The sequence below is a fragment of the Callorhinus ursinus genome, unplaced genomic scaffold (assembly GCF_003265705.2).
Source record: "Callorhinus ursinus isolate GAN/ISIS: 27379988/994484 unplaced genomic scaffold, GSC_fseal_2.0 scaffold9, whole genome shotgun sequence".
Classification (NCBI taxonomy): domain Eukaryota; kingdom Metazoa; phylum Chordata; class Mammalia; order Carnivora; family Otariidae; genus Callorhinus; species Callorhinus ursinus.
Window position 1 is genome coordinate 10220947 of NW_027397071.1, and position 20126 is coordinate 10241072.

Genomic DNA, 20126 nt, shown 5'->3' on the forward strand with positions numbered 1-20126 from the left:
CATGCTGAAAGTTTAAGAGTTTTTATAATGGCTTCGAACTAATAACATACTGAAAATATGACTCTCTTAACAGAAAAAAGATCTAGATTTTTTTAATGAGACTTTTTTTTACACATTGGTCAGGTATGTTTTCACTAAGCAGCAAAATTTCTCACTACATCCATGGTTCAGTATAAAAAAAATCCCATTGTCAAGATTTAAAAAAAGATTATCTCAGCAAGAGGATTAAATTCTAGTCTAGATTCATTTATCTTCCCACTTTACAAACTCTAGGTAAAGGAATCTAACAGGTTGCCAAAGAACACAATCCCGAGCCTTAATCACAAAAGCTGATGAAGCACCTTTTATAAGACTCCTCCACCCTGCAACAAGTGCGTGTCCAGAGGAATGTTAATATCATACTACTAAAGGTTAAATATTTACATCATTCTAGAACATTTTAAGCTGTATTACAGTGCTATAATTTCTCCTCTTAAGGAAAAATAGATTGAATTTCCCCGCAGTGTTCTGAAAGGAAATAAGGTCGTTTTTTAAAAATATATCCATAATAACTAGTGGTTTGCTTATTTTTTTCCTGTATTTTTAAATTCCAACAAAGCATTACTTTGCAAAAGGTCCTTCAGTTCAAATTCAGTGTCTCTGTTTTGATCTCTTTGTAAAAGAACTCTCTGTTCATCCATTCTTTTTGCCTGAGAATGTAAAATCAAGCTAAAAAAGTCCTCATCTGGTACTGTTGGTCCCTTTGTGGCAGCAGGTGGTGGAGCACATCTTTGGTCATCTAATCTGGACCCCTGCAAATTGATGAGAGAGATTAAAACACAAATACTTCATTAATGTTTGTCATAATTTTTTTTTTTTTTTTTTTTTTGCCTCGTCTCAGAAATTTAATCTTCAGACCTGAAACCTAATAAAACTTTTGCCATTGGGGCGCCTGGGTGGCTCAGTCGTTAAGCGTCTGCCTTTGGCTCAGGTCATGATCCCAGGGTCCTGGGATCAAGCCCCACGTTGGGCTCCCTGCTCCGCAGGAAGCCTGCTTCTCCCTCTCCCACTCCCCCTGCTTGTGTTCCCTCTCTCGCTGTGTCTGTCATTTTAAATAAAAATCTTTAAAAAAAAAAAAACCAAACTTTTGCCATGACTTACATAATCAGAATCTAGCAAGTATTATGTAGAAGTGTAACATCATGGCTTTGGTAAGATTAATTAAGATACAAGGTCAAATATTACAGAGTAGGCACTGGCAAATACAACTTATCAAATCCTTAGAATGTTAGGTACAAAAACCCTGCAGCACTACCTTACAAATACCGTGTCAGGCCAGGGGTCAGCAAACCGGAACCCACTGCCTGTTTTTGTTCATAACGTTTCCTTTTCATTTCACCACAGTGCTCATTTGTTGATGAACTACGCGTGGCTGCTCGCCAGCTATAATGGCAGAGTTGAGCAGTTGTGACAAAGACCATGGGGCCTGAAAAGCCTAAAATGTTCTCTGTCTAGCCCTGTCTTAAGCATTTAAATCTGTTAAATAGCCCAGATTTTTTCCTTGAAGTTGTAACTTACCGATCCTTATTTTGGAAGTACATTAGAAATGTTATTGATCAACTAAAAAATACAAGCACTTAAAAGTGTACATAGAGTGTCTGGTATCATAAGCTCCAGCACAGGAATATGCAGGCTGACGTTGGAGTGCCCACTCTTGCTGGGCACTGTACGCTGACCTGCCTTCACATTTAACCCCGTGGCCCTGGGGGGACACACACACACACCCACCCCACCCCCCGGCTCACACTTCATTTCTCCTCCCTTTATGCTCTGGTGATTTCACTGTCCTCCAACTCATCCAACACTGGGGCACTGGAGGCCCTAGACCTCTTCTCTTCTGGTCTTCATTCTTTACCTCTGCCAGACTTGGTCACTCTCAGTAATTGCATTGTCTTTACAAGCATGATTTCAAACATCCCATGTTGACTGCCACCTCCAATTTTCCAGATCAGGCTAGATAGTAATCCCCCAGGAAACTTTTTTTTTTTAAATTATAAAATAAAGTTTGCTACTTGAACCATTCTTAAATGTACAGTTTAGTATTAAGCACATTCATCCTGCTGTGTGGTCATCACCATCCATACCCAGAACATTTTCATCTTCTAAAACCAAAACTCTAAACCTATTGAACAGTAGCTCCCATTCTCCCCTCTCCAGCCCTTGGCAACCACCATTCTATTTTGTCTCTATGAATCTGACTACTTTACCTCATATGAGTGGAACTGTGTAGTATATTTGTCCTCCTATGACTGCCAGCTTCTCAGCATAATGCCTTTGGGGTTCACCCGTGTTGGGGCTTGTTTCAGAATTTTCCTCACTTTTAAGGATGAAAAATACTCCACTGTGTAGGTATACCACATTTTATCCACCTGCCAATGGGCACTTGGTTGCCTCTACCTTTTGGCTATCGTGAATAATGCTGTTTGAACATTGGTGTACAAGTATCTGTTCATATCTGTGATTTCAACTGCTTGGGTATATACCCAGAAATGAGATTGTTGGATAATATGGTAATTTTTAACTTTCTGAGGAACCACCATACTTTTTTTTTTTTAAAGATTTATTTGAAAGAGAAAGAGAGCACAAGCAGGGAGAGTGACAGGCCGAGGGAGAGGGAAAAGCAGACTCCCCTGCTGAGCAGGGAGCCCGATGGGGGCTCGATCCCAGGATCCTGGGATCATGACCTAAGCTGAAGGCAGACGCTTAACTGACTGAGCCACCCAGGTGCCCCTTGTTTTGTTTTGTTAACATTTAAGCTGAGTTTTAATCTTGAGAATTTCTTAAAGGCAGTCTAGGTTTCCACTATCTCATTATTCAGTTTTTCATCAGGCTTGCTGACAAGGAACAGTTAAGCTTATTTTTTTCTTTTAATTTAAATTCAGTTAATTAACATATATTACTAGTTTCGTAAGTAGAGTTCATGGATTCTTCAGCTGTATAGAACACCCAGTGTTCATCACATCACGTGCCCCCCTTAATGTCCATCTCCCAGTTACCCCATCCCTCCAACCTCCTCCCCTCTAGTAACCCTCTGTTTGTTTCCTATAGTTGAGTCTTTTATGGTTTGTCTCCCTCTGATTTCGTCTTGTTTTATTTCTCCCTCCCTTCCCCTATGATCCTGTTTATTAAATTCCACTATGAGTGAGATCATACAATTGTTTCTCTGACTTATTTCACTTAGCATAATACCCTCTAGTTCCAGCCACAGCACTGTAAATGGCGAGATTTAATTTTTTTTGAGGGCTGAGAGTGTTCCATTGTATATATACACATCTTCTGTATCCATTCATCTGTCTATGGACATCTGGGATCTTCCCATAGTTTGGCTATTGTGGACAATGGTGCTGTAAACATTGGAGTGCAGGTGTCCCTTCGGATCACTACATTTTGTATCTTTGGGGTAAACACCCAGTAGTGCAATTGCTGGGTCACAGGGTAGCTCTATTTTTAATATCTTGATGAACCTCCATACTGTCTTCCAGAGTGGCTGCACCAGCTTGCATTCCCACCAACAGTGTAAGAGGGTTCCCCTTTCTCCGCATCCTCACCAACATCTGTCATTTCCTGACTTGTTAATTTTAGCCATTCTGACTAAACGTCTGACCTGGTGTGAAGTAGTATCTCATTGTAGTTTTGATTTGTATTTTCCTGATACTGAGCATTTTTTCATGTGTCTGTTGGTCATTTATATGTTGTCTTTGGAGTAATGTCTGTTCATGCCTTCTGCCCATTTAAAAAAAAAATTTTTTTTTAAAGATTTTATTAGCAAGCGCACAAGCAGGGGGAGCTGCAGAGGGAGAGGGAGAAGCAGGTTCCCCGATGAGCAGGGAGCCCGGCAGGGGGCTTGATTCCAGGACGAGATCTGATCATGACCAGAGCCGAAGGCAGATGCTGAAACTGAGCCATCCAGGCACCCCTCTTCTGTCCATTTCTTGATTGGATTATGTGTTCTTTGGGTGTTGAGCTTGATAAGTTCTTTATAGATTTTGGATACTAGCCCTTTATCTGATATGTCATTTGCAAATATCATCTCCTATTCTGTCAGTTGTCTTTTGGTTTTGTCGACTGTTTTCCTTTGCTGTGCAGAAGCTTTTTACCTTGATGAAGTCCCGATAGTTCATTTTTGTCTTTGTTTCCCTTGCCTTTGGAGACGTGTCTAACAAGAAGTTGCTGTGGCCGAGATCACAGAGGTTGCTGCCTGTGTTCTCCTCTAGAATTCTGATGGATTCCTGTCTCACATTTAGGTCTTTCAACCATTTGGAGTCTATTTTTGTGTGTGGTGTAAGAAAATGATCCAGTTTCATTCTTCTGCATGTGGCTGTCCAATTTTCCCACCACCATTTTTGAAGAGACGGTCTTTTTTCCATTGGATATTCTTTCCTGCTTTGTCGAAGATTAGCTGACTATAGAGTTGAGGGTCCATTTCTGGGTTCTCTATTCTGTTCCACTGATCTATGTGTTTTTGTGCCAGTACCATACTGTCTTGATGGTTACAGCTTTGTAATAGAGCTTGAAGTCCAGGATTGTGATGCCACCAGCTTTGGTTTTCCTTTTCAACATTCCTTTGGCTATTTGGGGTCTTTTGTGGTTCCATACAAATTTTAGAATTATTTGTTCCAGCTCTGTGAGAAAAGTTGATAGTATTTTGATAAGGATTGTATTGAATGTATAGATTGCCCTAGGTAGCATAGACATTTTAACAATATTTGTTTTTCCAACCCATGAGCATGGGATGTTTTTCCATTTCTTTGTGTCTTCCTCAGTTTCCTTCATGAGTGTTTTATAGTTTTCTGAGTGCAGGTCCTCTGCCTCTTTGGTTAAGTTTTTATTCCCAGGTATCTTATGGTTTTGGGTGCAATTGTAAATGGGATCGACTCCTTAATTTCTCTTTCTTCTTTTTCAGTGTATAGAAATGCAACTGATTTCTGTGCATTGATTTTACATTCTGCCACTTTGCTGAATTCCTGTATGAGTTTTCCACATAGAGTATCATGTCATCGGCAGAGTGAGAGTTTTACTTCTTCTTTGCTGATTCGGATGCCTTTTATTTCTTTTTGTTTTCTGATTACTGAGGCTAGGACCTCTAGTACTATGCTGAACAGTGGTAAGAGTGGACATCCCTGTCGTGTTCCTGACCTTAGGGGAAAAGCTTTCAGTTTTTCCCCATTGAGAATGATACTCACTGTGGGCTTTTCGTATATGGCTTTTATGATATTCTCTATCCCTACTGTGAAGAGTTTTAATCAAGAAAGGATGCTGTACTTTGCCAAATGCTTTTTCTGCATCTATTGAGAGGATCATATGGTTCTTGTCCCTTCTTTTATTAATGTATTGTATCACATTGATTGATTTACGGATGTTGAGCCAACCTTGCAGCCCAGGGATAAATCCCTCTTGGTCGTGGTGAATAATCCTTTCAATGTACTGTTGGAGCTTATTGGCTAGTATCTTGGTAAGAATTTCGCATCCATATTTACCAGGGATATTGGTCTGTAATTCTTTTTAGTGGGGTCTTTGGTTTTGGAATCAAGGTGATGCTGGCTTCACAGAATGAGTTTGGAAGTTTTCCTTCCATTTCTATTTTTTGAAACAGTTTCAGAAGAATAGGTGTTAATTCTTCTTTAAATGCTTGGTAGAATTCCCCTGGGAAGCCATCTGGCCCTGGACTCTTGTTTGTTGGAGATTTTTGATTACTGCTTCAATTTCCTTGCTAGTTATGGTTCTGTTCAGGTTTTCTATTTCTTCCTGGTTCAGTTTTGGTAGTTTATATGCCTCTAGGAATACATCCATTTCTTCAGATTGCCTGAATTGTTGGCATATAGTTGGTCATCATATGTTCTTATAATTGTTTGTATTTCGTTAGTGTTGGTTGTGATCTCTCCTCTTTCATTCATGATTTTATTAATTTGGGTTCTTTTTGATAACTCTGGCTAGGGGTTTATCGATCTTAATAATTCTTTCAAAGAACAAGCTCCTAGTTTTGTTGATCTGTTCTACTGTTCTTTTGATTTCTATTTCATTGATTTCTGCTCTAATCTTTATTATTTTTCTTCTCCTGCTGGGTTTAGGTTTTATTTGCTGTTCTTTCTTCAGCTCCTTTAGGTGTAAGGTAAGGTTGTATATTTGAGAACTTTATTTTTTGAGAAAGGCTTGTATTGCTACATACTTCCCTCTTAGGACTGCCTTTGCTGCATCCCAAAGGTTTTTTCATTTTCATTTGTTTCTATGAATTTTAAAAATTCTTTAATTTCCTGGTTGACCCATTCATTCTGTAGTAGGATACTCTTTAACCTCCAAGTATTTGAGTTCTTTCCAGATTTGCTTTTGTGACGGAGTTCCAGTTTCAAAGCATTGTGGTCCAAAAATATGCAGGGTATGGATCGCAGTCTTTTGGTACCAGTTGAGACCTGATTTGTGACCCAGTATGTGATCTATGCTGGAGAATGTTCCATGTGGACTCAGGAAGAATGTGTATGCTGGGGGTACCTGGGTGGCTTAGTCAGTTAAGTGTCTGCCTTCGGCTCTGGTCGTGATCCCAGCGTCCTGGGATCAGGTTCTGCATCTGGCTCCTTACTCAGCAGGGAGCCTGCTTCTCCCTCTCCCTGCCGTTCCTCCTGCTTGTGCTCTGTCAAATAAAATCTTAAAAAGGGGCGGGGGCACCTGGGTGGCTCAGTTGTTAAGCGTTTGCCTTCGGCTCAGGTCATGATCCCAGGGTCTTGGGATTGAGCCCCACATTGGGCTCCCTGCTCGGCGGGAAGCCTGCTTCTCCCTCTCCCACTCTGTCTGCTTGTGTTCCTTCTCTTGCTGTGTCTGTCAAATAAATAAATAAAAATCTTAAAAAAAAATGTATTCTGCTTTAGGATGGAATGCTCTGAATATATCTGTGAAATCCATCTAGTCCAGTGTGTCATTCAAAGCCCTTTTTTCTTTGTTGATCTTCTGCTTAGATGATCTGTGCACTGCAGTGAGTGGGGTGTTAAAGTCCCCTACTATTGGGGTGCCTGGGGGCTCAGTTAAGCTTCTGCCTTCAGCTCAGGTCATAGATCTTGGGGTCCTAGGATTCAGCCCTGAGTTTGAACCCTGGGGTTGAGCCCAGACTTCCTCAGTGGAGACTCTGCTTCTCCCTCTCCCCCTCCCCACCTCTCCTGTGCTTTCTTTGTTCTTTCTCTCAAATAAATAAATCTTAAGTCCCCTACTATTACTGTATTATTATCAGTGTGTTTCTTTAATTTTGTTAATTGATTTATATAATTGGCTGCTCCCATGTTAGGGGCATAAATATTTGCAATTGTTAGATGTTGGATAGACCCTTTAATGATATAGTGTCCTTCCTCATCTCCTATTACCATCTTTGGTTTAAAATTTAAAATTTCATTTGTCTGATATAAGGATTGCCACCCCAGCTTTCTTTTGATGTCCATTAGCATGATAAATGGTTTTCCACCCCCTCACTTTCAATCTGGAGGTGTCTCTGGGTCTAAAATGAGTGTCTTGCAGACAGCACATCAATGGGTCTTTTTTATCCAGTTCTCATACCGTCTTTTGATTGGGGCATTTAGCCCACTGACATTCAGAGTAACTATTGAAAGATAGGAATTTAGTGCCATTGAATTACCTGTAAAGTCACTGTCTGTATATTATCTCTGTTCCTTTCTGGTCTATGTTACGTTTGGGCTCTCTCTTCGCTTAAAGGATCCCCTTTAATATTTCTTGCAGGGCTGGTTTAGTGATCACAAATTGTTTTAGTTTCTGTTTTTTTCTGGAAGCTTTGTTCTCTCTCCTATTTTGAATGACTTCCTAGCTGGATAAAATATTCTTGGCTACATACTTCTCATTTAGCACCCTGAATATATCATGCCAGTCCTTTCTGGCCTGCCAGGTCTGCTGCCAGTCTAATGTTTCTACTCTTTTAGGTTACAGACCTCTTGTCCCGAGCTGCTTCCAGGATTTTCTCTTTGTCTGAGATGTGCAAGCTTCACTATTATATGTTGAGGTGTTGACCTATTTTCATTGATTTTGAGGTGGGTTCTCTGTGCCTCCCGGACTTGAATGCTTGTTTCCTGCCCCAGATTAGGAAAGTTCTCAGCTATAATTTGCATGCCCCACCCCCCTTTTCTGGGATCCCAATCATTCTAATATTGTTTCACTTTCTGGTATCACTTATCTCTCGAATTCTTCCCTCATGATCCAGTAGTTGTTTATCTCTGTTTTTCTCAGCTTCTCATTCCCTGTGATTTTGTCCTCATTATCACTAATTCTCTTCTGCCTCACTTACCCTAGCAGTTAGAGCCTCCATTTTTTTATTGCATCTCACTGATCGCCTTTTTTGATTTCAACCCGATTAGATTTTAGTTACTTTATTTCTCCAGAAAGAGATTCTCTAGCATCTTCTATGCTTTTTTCAAGCCCAGCTAGTGTCTTCATAATTGTTATTCTGGACTCTAGTTCTAATGTCTTACTTATATCCATACTGACTAGGTCCTTGGTAAGTCAGTACTGCCTCTTGTTCTCTTTTGAGGCGAGTTTTTCCATCTTGTGTGGTTGCCTTTCTATTTGTAGAATTGTAGCAATTCTTTTTCTTAGATCTCTGGTTGAGTTCACAGGTGTTCAGAATGATTTGATGGATATGTAGTGGAATTCCTGGGACCAAACTGAGTTCTACTCCTCCGCCATCTTGGAAAGTCCCACCATACTGTTTTTCATAGCAGCTCCACCATTTTCTGTGTCCACCTGCAGTGCACTGACAGTTCCAATTTCTCCACATCCTCACTGATGCTTGTTTTCTGGTGGGGTTTTTTTTTTGTTTTTTTTTTTAATGATAGCTTCCTAATGGGTGTGAGATGGTATTTTCTTGTGGTTTTGATTCTCATTTCTCTAATGATTTGTGATGTTGAGCATCCCTTCCTGTGATTATTGGCCATTTGTATATTTTCTTTGGAGAAATGTCTGTCTGGATTCTTTGGGAGGTGGGGAGTGGCAGAGAGAATCTTAAAGCAGGCTCCACGCCTAGCACAGAGCCCAACATGGGGCTCAGTATCATGACCTGAGCTGAGATCAAGAGTCAGTCGCTTAACCGACTGAGCCACCTAGGTGCCCCTGCCCGTTTCTGAAATAGTTTTTTTTGTAGTTAAGTTTTAGAGTTCTCTATATTCTGAATTAATCCTTTATCATTTATATGATGTGCAAATATTTTCTGTGAGTTGCCTTTTTACTTTTGTAAAATTGTTTGATGTACAAAAGTTTTAAATATTCATGACGTCCAGTTTGTCTATTTCTTCTTTTGTTGCCTGTGCCTTTGGTGTCATAACTAAGGAATCACTGCAGAATCCAGAATCTCGAAGCTTTCCCCTTATGTTTTCTACAGATTTTACAGTCTTAGCTCTTACATTTAGGTCTCTGATCCATTCTGAATCAGTTTTTATATATGGTATTAGGTAAGGGTCCAGCTTCATTCTTTTGCATGTGGATAGTTTTCCCAGAATCATTTGTTGATGAGAATCCTTTCCCCATTTAATAGTCATATAATTGTTGCTGAAAATCATTTGACCACATATTGGATTTATTTCTGGGCTGTCTTTCCTATTGGTGTATATGTCTGTCATTATGCCAGCACCATAATTGTTTGATTACTGTAGCTTTGTAGTAAAATTTGAAATCAGGATATGTGAGGCCTCCAACTTTGTTCTGCTTGCTCAAGATTGTTTGTTATTTGGGTTCCTGTGGAATCTCAGGGTGGAATTTTCTGTTTATGTAAAAAACCTTATTTACATTCTGATAAGGAATGCATTGAATCTGTAGATTACAGTCTGGGTGGTATTGGCATTTTAACAATATTAAGTTTTATAATCCACGAACGTGAGATTTTTTTCCATTTTATTTATGAGGTTTTCATGTCTTTCAGAAATATTTTATAGTTTTCACTGTTCAAGTCTTTAACCTCCCTGGTTAAGTTCATTCTTGGGTAGCTTATTCTTTTTGACACTATAAGAATTGTTAATTTCCCCCCCCCCAATAACTTGTAATAACTTGTTCATCATTGTTAGTGTATCAGGAAACACAACTGATATTTGGATATTAATTTTGTATCCTGTTATTTTGCTGAATTTGTTTCTTAGTTCTGACAGGGTTTTTTTGTGGGCTTTGGTGAAATCTTTAGGGTTTTCTGTATCTAAGACTGTCATTTCTGAACAGAGATAATTTTTTTCCTTTCCAATCTGGTTTTTTTTTCTTGCCTAATTGCTCTACTAGAAGTTCCAGTATTATGTTGAATAGAGGTGGTGAAAGTGGACTCCTTGTCTTGATCTTAGAGAATAGTTTTTTTCTTTTACCACTGAGTATGATGGTAGCTGTGGATATTTCATAAATCATTTTTTTTTAATCTACTCACGTGCATGTGTGCACGTGCACAGGGTGAAGGGCACAGGGAGAGGGACAAGGAGACTCCGTGCTGAGCACAGAACCCCACATGGGGCTCGATCCCACAATACTGAGACCTGATCTGAAATCAAGTCAGACACCACAACCGACTCAGTCACCCAGGCACCCCTCATAAATGACTTTTATTATGTTGTGGTAGTTTCTTACTATTCCTAGTTTGTTGAGTGTTTTTAACATGAAAATGTGTTGAATTTTGTCAGATGCTTTTTCTTCATTTAGATGATCAAGTGTTTTTTTTCCGCTTTCATTCTATTAATATGTATGTATTGCACTGATTGATTCCCCTATGTTGAACCATCCCTGCATTCCAGGAACAAATCCCTCCTGGGCGTGGTGTATAGTCTGTTTACTGGATTCTGTTTGTTAGTATTTTACTGATGATTTTTGCATCTATATTCAAAAAGGATATTGGTCTCAAGTTTTCTTGTAGTGTCTTGTCTGGCTTTGGTATCAGGACAATATTGGCCTCATAGAATGACTTAGGAATAGGAAGTATTCCCTTCTCTTCAGTTTTTTGGAAGAGTATGAGGACTGGTGTTCTTCTTTAAATGTTTGATAGAATTCACCAGTGAAGCCATCAGGTCCAGGTCTTTTCTTTGTCAGGAGATTTTTGATTACTGATATAATCTTATGGATTATGGGTCTATTTTCTATTCATGATTGAGTGTTGGACAATTTTGTGTTTCTAGTTATTTATCCATTTCTTATAGGTTATCCAACTTGTTGGCATATAATCATTCACAGTCTTCTCCTAAAATTATTATTTCTGTAGAATATGAGTAATGTCCCCACCTTTGTTTCTAATTTTAGTAATTTGAGGCTTTTTTTCTTAACTCTAATTAAATGTTTACCAGTTGTATTAAATGTTTACCAGTTTTGTTAAACTTTTCTAATAACCAGCTTTAAGATTTGATTTTTTTTTCCTATTTTTTGTTCTCCATTTCCTTCCTTCTGCTAGTTTTAGGTTTAGTTCTTTTTTTAGCCCCTTAAGCTGTGAAGTTAGGTTGTTAATTTGAGATTTTCCTTCTTACAGCTATAAATTTTCCTGAATACTGACTTCACTGCATCCCAAAGTTTTAGAATATTGTGTTATTTTCATCAGTCTCTAGGTAGTTTCTAATTTCCCTTGTGATTTCCTCTTTACCTACTGGTTAATTTACACAAATTTGTGAATTCTCCATTTTTCCTTCTGTTATTGCTTCTAACTTCATCCTTTTGTGGTCAGAGTATCTTCTATGTATGGTATCTGTCTTTTAAAATTGTTGAGACTTACTTTGTGGCCCTAACATATGGTCTGTCCTGGAGAATATCCCATGTGCACTTGAGAAGAATGTATGTTCTGTAAGAGGTAGTTAGCCTATTGTGTTGTTCAAGTTTATCATCTTCCTGGTTGTCCTGTTATTGACAGGGGGGGTCTTGAAACCTTCAGCTATTTTTAGAAATGTTCATTTCTCCCTTCAATTCTGTTAATTTTTGCTTCATATATGTTGATGGTCTGTTATTAGGGACGTGTCTTCAGTATTTCTTAAAGCCACTGGGATCACTGTTACTTTTCACTTCCATACTTCTCTTCTTAGATGCAGCCTAGGTTCCAAAGTCCCTTATTAAAGTAATTCCCTGGTATGTACTTCTCTCCCCCTCCATCCTATTCTGTCAAAATAGTGACCTTGATTAAATCTCTGTATCCTTAAGTAGTTGGTTATACCCAAGGAAAATATACCACTCTACTGACCTATTTCAGTGACTTATTTCAAATGAGTCCTCAGGGTAGCTCAATAATTCTATTACCAAAGAAACTATGTTCCACAATCTCCACTAATGGCCTTACTTCTTACTTTGCTAACAAAATAAAAGCCACCAGAGAGAATTCCTACATACAACTACCCCCAAATCTGCAGACAGATACTCACTCTGCTTTCCTTCTCACCTGTGCAAAAACTTCAACTATCCCATACTGTGCTGCATCACTCGTTCCTCCGTCTACTTGATCATTTGTCAGCATACATGCAGTATTAACTCCCAAAATAAAAAAAACCCCACTATCTCCCCTTTTACACTTTTCATGTTCTCAACCCCCTCAATCCTTTGTCCCCATCATGTCACTAAAACAGTATCTTTCAAAATGACTAATCTCCATGTTGCCAAATCTAGGAGATCAGCCATCATCTTAATTGGCTTCTTAGCAGTGTTCTTAAAACACTTTCTTCAGTTTGCTTCTATCACTGGGCTGACTGCTGCTTTGCTGGCTTACCTTCCTCTGTTCAGTTAGATTTTGGGATTCCCAGGGCTTAGTCTTCCTATTTCTTTATTCTTTAGATACTGTCTTTCCAAGGCTTTAATACCAGCTATATGTTGATGACTCCCAAAAATCTTTTCTGTCTGGGACTCCAGATTTTTTTATATCCAATTGCCTACTCAACAGCACCACTTGAGTATCTATTTACATAACTCAAATTGCTGTATCTAAAGTAGAACTGCTTTTTCTTCCCAAACCGGTTTCTCTTCTCCATTTCAGTAAACCATACCATTCACTGACTCAGTGCAAAGCCAAAAAGATAGGAGCCCTCCTTGATTCTTATACCCTCCATCCAGTTTATTAACAGGTCTTTCCAGTCAACCATAACTTCAAAAATATATCCCTATTCTGACTGCTTATCATCACTACTACTGCCACCACTGCACTAGTCAAAGTCACCAGTATCTTCTGCCTGAATTACCCATATTGGTTTTTCTAGCTGGTCTTTCTACTACACCTTTTGCCACTCCACATGCTTTCAGCAGTAGCCAGGATGATCTTTCAGACTGTCCAATGTCTTCCTATCACATTTGGAATACAAGACCTCATCATGGCCTCTGAGATACAGGCTGGTTATTTCTCCATCCTTATCTCCTACCACTCTCCCTTATCCGTTATTCACTCCATGCCAGTCGTACTGGCTACCTTGTCATTCCCTGAACCTGCTAAGCTTTTATATCCAAGAAGAGACTTGTTGTCTCTGCATGGAACACTTTCACCAAATATTCACATGGCTGACTGTTTCACCTCATGCAGATGTCTGTTCATATGCCAATCCTGAAACATCTTCCCTAACCACCAGCACCCCTGGATACCCCAACTCCTTTATCTTGCTTTAATTTTCTTTATAGCACGTTATCAGTACCTGACGTAGAATATCTATACACGTGTACAGACTTATTTACTATCTATCTCTCCACACTAAAATGTAGGATCCTTTAAAAGCCAAGTATGTGTCTCAAATGTCTAGAATAGTGCGGAGAACATTATAGATGCTCAATAATTTTCTGTTGAATGAATGACAGGTAGGTAGTATATGTGTCATTGCCTCATCTTTTTATGCATGAGAACACACACACAGAATTAGGGTTGGGCAGGGGAAATGTCTCTTTAGTAAAAATAATGGTTATTTTTCTTGTGGTCCTCTTCAAGCCATTTGAGCTATTCCTTAACCATTTTGGCAAATAATTATTAAAATAACTAAAAAATGAAAGCTATCTCAATATGTGCATTACTCCTAAAGTTCTCTAAAAAGGGCCCCAGCTAGACCCTTCGCATATTAATCACTGGCTGCTCCCAATGCTTTCTCCTAACATGCTTTTCTCCCTCCTTAGAAAAGAGGGTTTTGTTTTTTTTTAAGAGGGGCTCTTTTCTAGGTCTTCTTTTATACCCTTCACAGTCTCCTGTCCACCGCAGCTCAGAGAGTCATCCACATCTCACCTCGCCTCACCACCCAAAATAAAATAAAAAGCCATCACAGGGATCTATATAGTGTGTGATGGACCCTTGAATAATAAGTGTGTCCCTGGTACAAAATGAGCCTTTCCCAAATTAGAATTATAATACTGACAAAGCTCCCAACAGCATCTGAGCCATACACAGACTGACACAAATATGCATACATACTTGACATTTTACAAGGATGTCAAAGAAGTCTTCATCAGGCTCTTTGTTGTCATTAGTCATCAGGTGGCCAAGGACAGACTTATTGTTGTTTTGTGTCAGACGAAGCCCTGGCAAATTACTGAAACTGGCCCTCTGGTCATCAAGACGGCGGCTCTGGGAGCTGGCAAGAAGGTCTAAAAACTCATCCGTGTTGGGGGATACCATGGAAACAGATGATGCTATGAATAGGAAAAAAATCCATAACATTACAAAAATATTTAAGCATATTTTTAATACACATATAACTCCTTTCTGCCTTGTTCAGTCCCAGCATCCACTCTGTCCCCCTGTTTTATCTCTGTCACTCAGAGTCACTGATAGGCTGGGGCCTGACTAGATGGGCAGGGAGGGAAGAATGAATCCCAGAGGACTTCAGATGATCCAGTTCGATGTTACTCAAATTTGACTGTATTTACTTTTATCTAATGCCCACTCAAAATGTAACTTTACAAGGGGCGCTGGCTCAGTCGGTTAACTGTCTGACTCTTGATCTTGGCGCAGGTCTTGATCTCACAGTCATGAGTTCAAACCCTGTGTTGGGCTCCATGCTGGATGTGGAGCCTACTTTAAAAAAAAACTGTACTTTATAAGATCTGGAGCTAGATTTTGGAAGGTAATAAATTGTCTTAGATAATTTCTCATGTGAGGATGAATGAGACAGTGTTTTTATTCTATGCCCTGGATAGGAACCATTTAGCTAACTAAGAGATGAGTGTTGCTGATAAGTCCTAGTCTATGGCAGAGGAAGTCTTTTGGTAGCTGAAGTAGAAAATTTTAAGTAACCCATTTTAGACCTTTTTACGGCTCAGGCAGACCTTAGCTTTAGCCTTAGTCATAGGTTCCTCTTCAGTCTGCACTGGCTTTTCAAAATCCAAATAGGAAGCGTTGGTGTTTTACATAGAATTATAAGGTATATATAACTTAAATTTTTTCCTATTTTTTTTTTTTTTAAAGATTTATTTGACAGAGAGAGACACAGCGAGAGAGGGAACATAAGCAGGGGGAGTGGGAGAGGGAGAAGCAGGCTTCCCGCTGAGCAGGGAGCCCGATGTGAGGCTCGATCCCAGGACCCCAGGATCATGACCTGAGCTGAAGGCAGACACTTAACGACTGAGCCACCCAGGCGCTCCACTATTTTTACTTTTAGATTTTTTTCCCAGTCCCAAAGAATCTAGGGAGACAGTATGCTATAGTTAGTAGAAAGTGCGGTGGACTAAAATACAGATAAACCTAGGGAAACTGAAACAAAACTTTGTTTTGAACTGAAGAAATACCAGCATTTCCAATATACCTGGGTTCAGGCTCATTTACTGTGCTTGCTCTGATGAGATCTAAACTCTCAGAAAGAAATCACAAGAGTATCACAAGGAACTATTAAAATGGGGGTAGAAGCACAGATAACTCACTTTTTAACATCACTCTAGGGGGAGTGGAAGAAGCTGCAGTTGAAGCTGGCCCACAGCTCTGTTCTTGTAAGCAGCACCTCTGATCATCCATCCGATTGCTCTGAAATCGGCTTACCAGGTCAAAGAACCCTTCATCTCCAATAGTATCTGTACTGACTTTCTGAAATATTGAGAGAAAATCTAAATATTCCAGCATTAGCATCAGATCATCAATGGAACAATATCATGATACGTATGCAAAAGGTAAAGGATGAAGATTAAAAATAAAAATTGACACTTTCATTATAAAGAATTCAAAATGGCAACCTTGGTAATAAAGTTATTTCAGTCCAACTAACAAAAAGCATTTCTAGTTATATTTTATTCTAGTTATGTATAGTTTTTAATCCTTGTATTTCCAGGGCTAAAGGAATGTACCTCAGGGCACCTGGGTGGCTCAGTCTAAGCATCTGCCTTCGGCTCAGGTCATGATCCCAGGGTCCTGGGATCGAGTCCCACATCGGGCTCCCTGCTCAGTGGGGAGTCTGCTTCTCTCTCTGCCCCTCCACCCTGCTTGTGCTCTCTCTCAAATAAATATCTTAAAAAAAAATGTACCTCATATTCTGGGGAACTGCTCCAGATACTGAATGAATTACGTAAATATTAGTGATACCAGGCTCAAAGTTCAGTTCTAAGATTCTACAACAGAATTTAAAAGTAAACTAATCTAAGAACTGCAAACTAAGAAAGAATAATTTCCAAGGTCCTTTATTAAAGATTTGGAGATATTGAAAAAATAAACTTCAAATAAATGAATATTTGGGGCAGAGGGGAACCGGTCATATTTTACTTGGAAAGCTTCAAAGCTTAAAATGACAGTTGCAGGGTTTAACAAAAAAGTATTTTGTTTTTCATAATGATGTAAATATTATAGTAGAGGTACATTTATATAAAGTGTTATAGGCCTCAGGAGAAGGGCAGAACTAATTCTTAAGGGACACAGGGGGAACTGTGATATTTGAGTTGGCTCCTGAAGAATGAATTAGCATTTGCTGGGGAGATATGCTTCATACTGATTAATATGCAATTCCAAAGGTCTGTAGTACTCGGGGGATAATGAACTATAGGGGGTAGGGGAGGTGAAGAGGAAGAAGCCACCAAAACAAGGGCCTCTGTATGACATACTAACAAGTTATCCTACATGAAAAGTAAGAGCATTGGTAATAATTTTAAACAGTTCTGTACAGAAACAGAACTGGCCCCTCTGAATGGTTGCAGAGGTTAATGCAGCGAAAGTGATCAGTTCAGGCGCCTATTCCAAACATCTGGGTAAGAGCTGCAGTAGTGCCCTAAGAACTAAGACATAGTAGCAGAAGTTTATTTTCAGAAGGAGGGGGTGAGGCAGATCTGAGGGATGGAAGGATTGACCGGATGTGGTTAGTGAAGGAGAGGGAGTCTAGAATGACACCTGGGTTCCTGACTTGGGGGATGGAGAACATGGCATAAATAAGGCAAACAGGAGGTGTTGAGACAGTAGTTTTTAACATGTTCAGTTTGAGGATTGGGAGGAAGTATGTACATAAACTAGTCAGATGCACTAATCACAAGACCTTCCTTGGGGCAAAAACGGCTCAAATTCAAAATTCTGAACATCAAAACACAGGAGGTTCCAGAAGTATGGACATTTTCAGTTGGGCTAAGTGGGCTTAGTTAAGACCTCAAACCTTGAACAAAGGTATGCCTTTGAGATCTGCTCTAGATCTATAAAAATATTCCTGAGCCATTTTTGTATATCCCATAATGCTTCCTTTTGTTAGTCATACATAGGTAAAAAACTAGTGATAAAAGTCAAGACAAAGGACACTACCAGGGTACAGTCATAGATGGAATGCTGAGAAGAGAACCAAGAGAAGTCCATAAAAAAAAATTAAAAGACTAACACACTTTTTTCAAAATCTCTCATTGAAAAATGGACTTGATAATTAGAAAAATCATCTTTGTAATTTATTTTGATTCTTTTATCAGAGTATAGCTTAGCTAGAGATACTCCTGATATTTATAAATATTTTAAGTTATATTTAATAACCTGATTCCTGTGGTCATCTTTCATCAAAATAGTTTTTGACTCTATTATTATTTCAGTATAAATAAATAGAAGTTGATGCTAGCAGATACTATTTTAAATGAGTATTTTAAAATCCTTGAACATCTAAATTTAATTTATTCTAACTTCTAAGCTGAAAGAAGGACAGTTCTACTGGGAGACACTGCAGTAAAATAAAAGGTAGTATTTTTGCAAATAGGGACAAACAATTACTGTCCAAAGCAGTGAAGCAACATATCCATGAATGGAGAAATTAGTTTCTAGCTTTGAAGAAGACAGAAAAAATAGGGAAATACGGAAGACTTCTTTGAATAAAAATGGCATTTTGTATCAAATGTCTTAAGTTTCCAAATATTCAGTTTCAATACAAGAATACTAAAATGTAGGTACTCAAAGCACAGCACTCAAAATCTTATTTTATACGTACTCTCTGAGAATTTGGAATTCGGTGATCAGTGGAATTACTGGCATCTTGGAGAACTTTAGTGGAGGAATTAGTTTTGCATTTTTTCCCCTTCAATCTGTTGACAAAGAGCAGCTTCGCAGAAGGTTTGGCAATAAGAGGCTTTTGTTTAGCAAGAATTTCACTGTTCCAGTTCTGTACCTACAAAATTATGAACATAAATGGAAAGCAGGACATGAAAAAAACAAAGCTATCTCTGGTTTTCTATAATATTAACCTGCCATCGCCACTCATTAGTGTGTGTGTGGGGGAGGCAGCTAGATCTCTTAATAAATTCCTTTTTGCCAGTGTATTTTCAACAGCTTGTACCAAATGTATACTGTGGACTTCTCATTACCAAAACATTAAAATGATGGCTTTTAAGAACTTAAGAGTAAGAAAACAGAGTTTGCCAAAATCCCATAAAAATAAAATTTGAATGGTCAGGGAAAGAGCAAGTTTTATTCTGGGTATGAGTTAATTTGTTACAACTGGAAATTTTGGGTGTATGTAGAATTTTTAACTGTAGAAATTAACATCTAAAATTTATATAGCAGTATCAATTTTTTGGTGATATTTTTTGTTTTCATTAACTACTAAATTCTCAATAGGCAAAACACCTAATCACAATTTATATAGGACTAGACCTGGTTTAAATATACTTAACCTCTAAATAGCAGACTCAATATAACAAATATTTACTGAGTGGAAAGGAAAACCTACAGTATGTATAGTAGCTATGTGACATTTGCAGCTTTAACATTTCAGTCTTAAGTGTTTGCAAGTAAGTCCAAAGGTCTATGTTATGTAATAACGGGTAATTTGATAAAACACATTTTCATAGTTACATCATAAGGCACAAATTAGAGTAAGTCCTGCCTTGAGGCTACATTACCTGAATGAGACAGGCAGCTAGTGAGTGAACCAAGCCAGCTATCTGCATCAAATGAAGCCTCACCCCCCTTACCCCGCCCCCATTCCTTTTCTCATACAGGTGATAAGGGGAAACTATTGCTAGAGTGGACTTCAGGGTCTACTGATTCGAGAAAAACTAGATGGCCCCAGATGTCAGAACATAAAACCCACCTAAATCCCAAGTGTTTCGAAATGTGAAAAATTTTAGATGTTTCCTATTTACTTATTTGGACTTCTCAACAAAAACACTGAAGAATAGAGACTGGAACAATGTCCTCAAAATTATGAAGGAAAATTATTTCCAACCAATAATTCCATAGTAAGCAGAACTACCAATCAAATGTGAGAGTAGCAAAAAGGCATTTTTCTGACATTCAGAGTCTCAAGAGCTCCCTGCAGTTGTACTCTTTCCCAAGAAGCATCTCTGACACAGACATCTCCCTTTTTTCTTTATGTATGCTTCTTTACTTTGTTGAGACTAATGAAATAATGAACTCTAATGCAACTTTATGATGAGGAAAAGAAAACAGAACTAATTCCAAACATATTTTAAAGATAAAACCTGTCATTATTTGGCTCTTGGAAAATTACAGGGTTGAATCTGGTTAGCTTCTTAATGGAATCTATGGTTAGTACCACTACAGAACTAGGCACAGGAAGCAAATTAATTTTGCTACTTATTAGTACGTTCCTACAAGAATAAGAGGCCTAAATTAACTTTAAAGTTGTTTTTTAAAAAAAATAATCTGCAGATTGGACAGCTTTGAGAACTGACAAGTTAAGAGGTAGATACTGGGGAAATCATGAAGTCCTTCAGAGTTTTTGAACAACTCTAATTGTTTG

General features: G+C 38.6%; 1 protein-coding gene across 3 annotated transcripts in view; it reads right to left on the reverse strand.

Moving 5' to 3' along the window:
• Window positions 1-119: 119 nt before the first annotated feature.
• The window catches only part of GPSM2 (G protein signaling modulator 2), a 53990-nt gene continuing 33983 nt past the window's right edge, over window positions 120-20126 (reverse strand). For all 3 annotated transcript variants that reach the window (XM_025872333.2, XM_025872332.2, XM_073896208.1), the window contains 4 exons: window positions 18354-18530; window positions 15844-16003; window positions 14399-14616; window positions 120-791 (listed from right to left, as the gene is read on the reverse strand). In XM_025872333.2, coding sequence (XP_025728118.1) covers window positions 564-791; window positions 14399-14616; window positions 15844-16003; window positions 18354-18530 — 783 coding nt within the window. In that variant the 3' untranslated portion in view covers window positions 120-563. The remainder of the gene's footprint in view (window positions 792-14398; window positions 14617-15843; window positions 16004-18353; window positions 18531-20126) is intronic.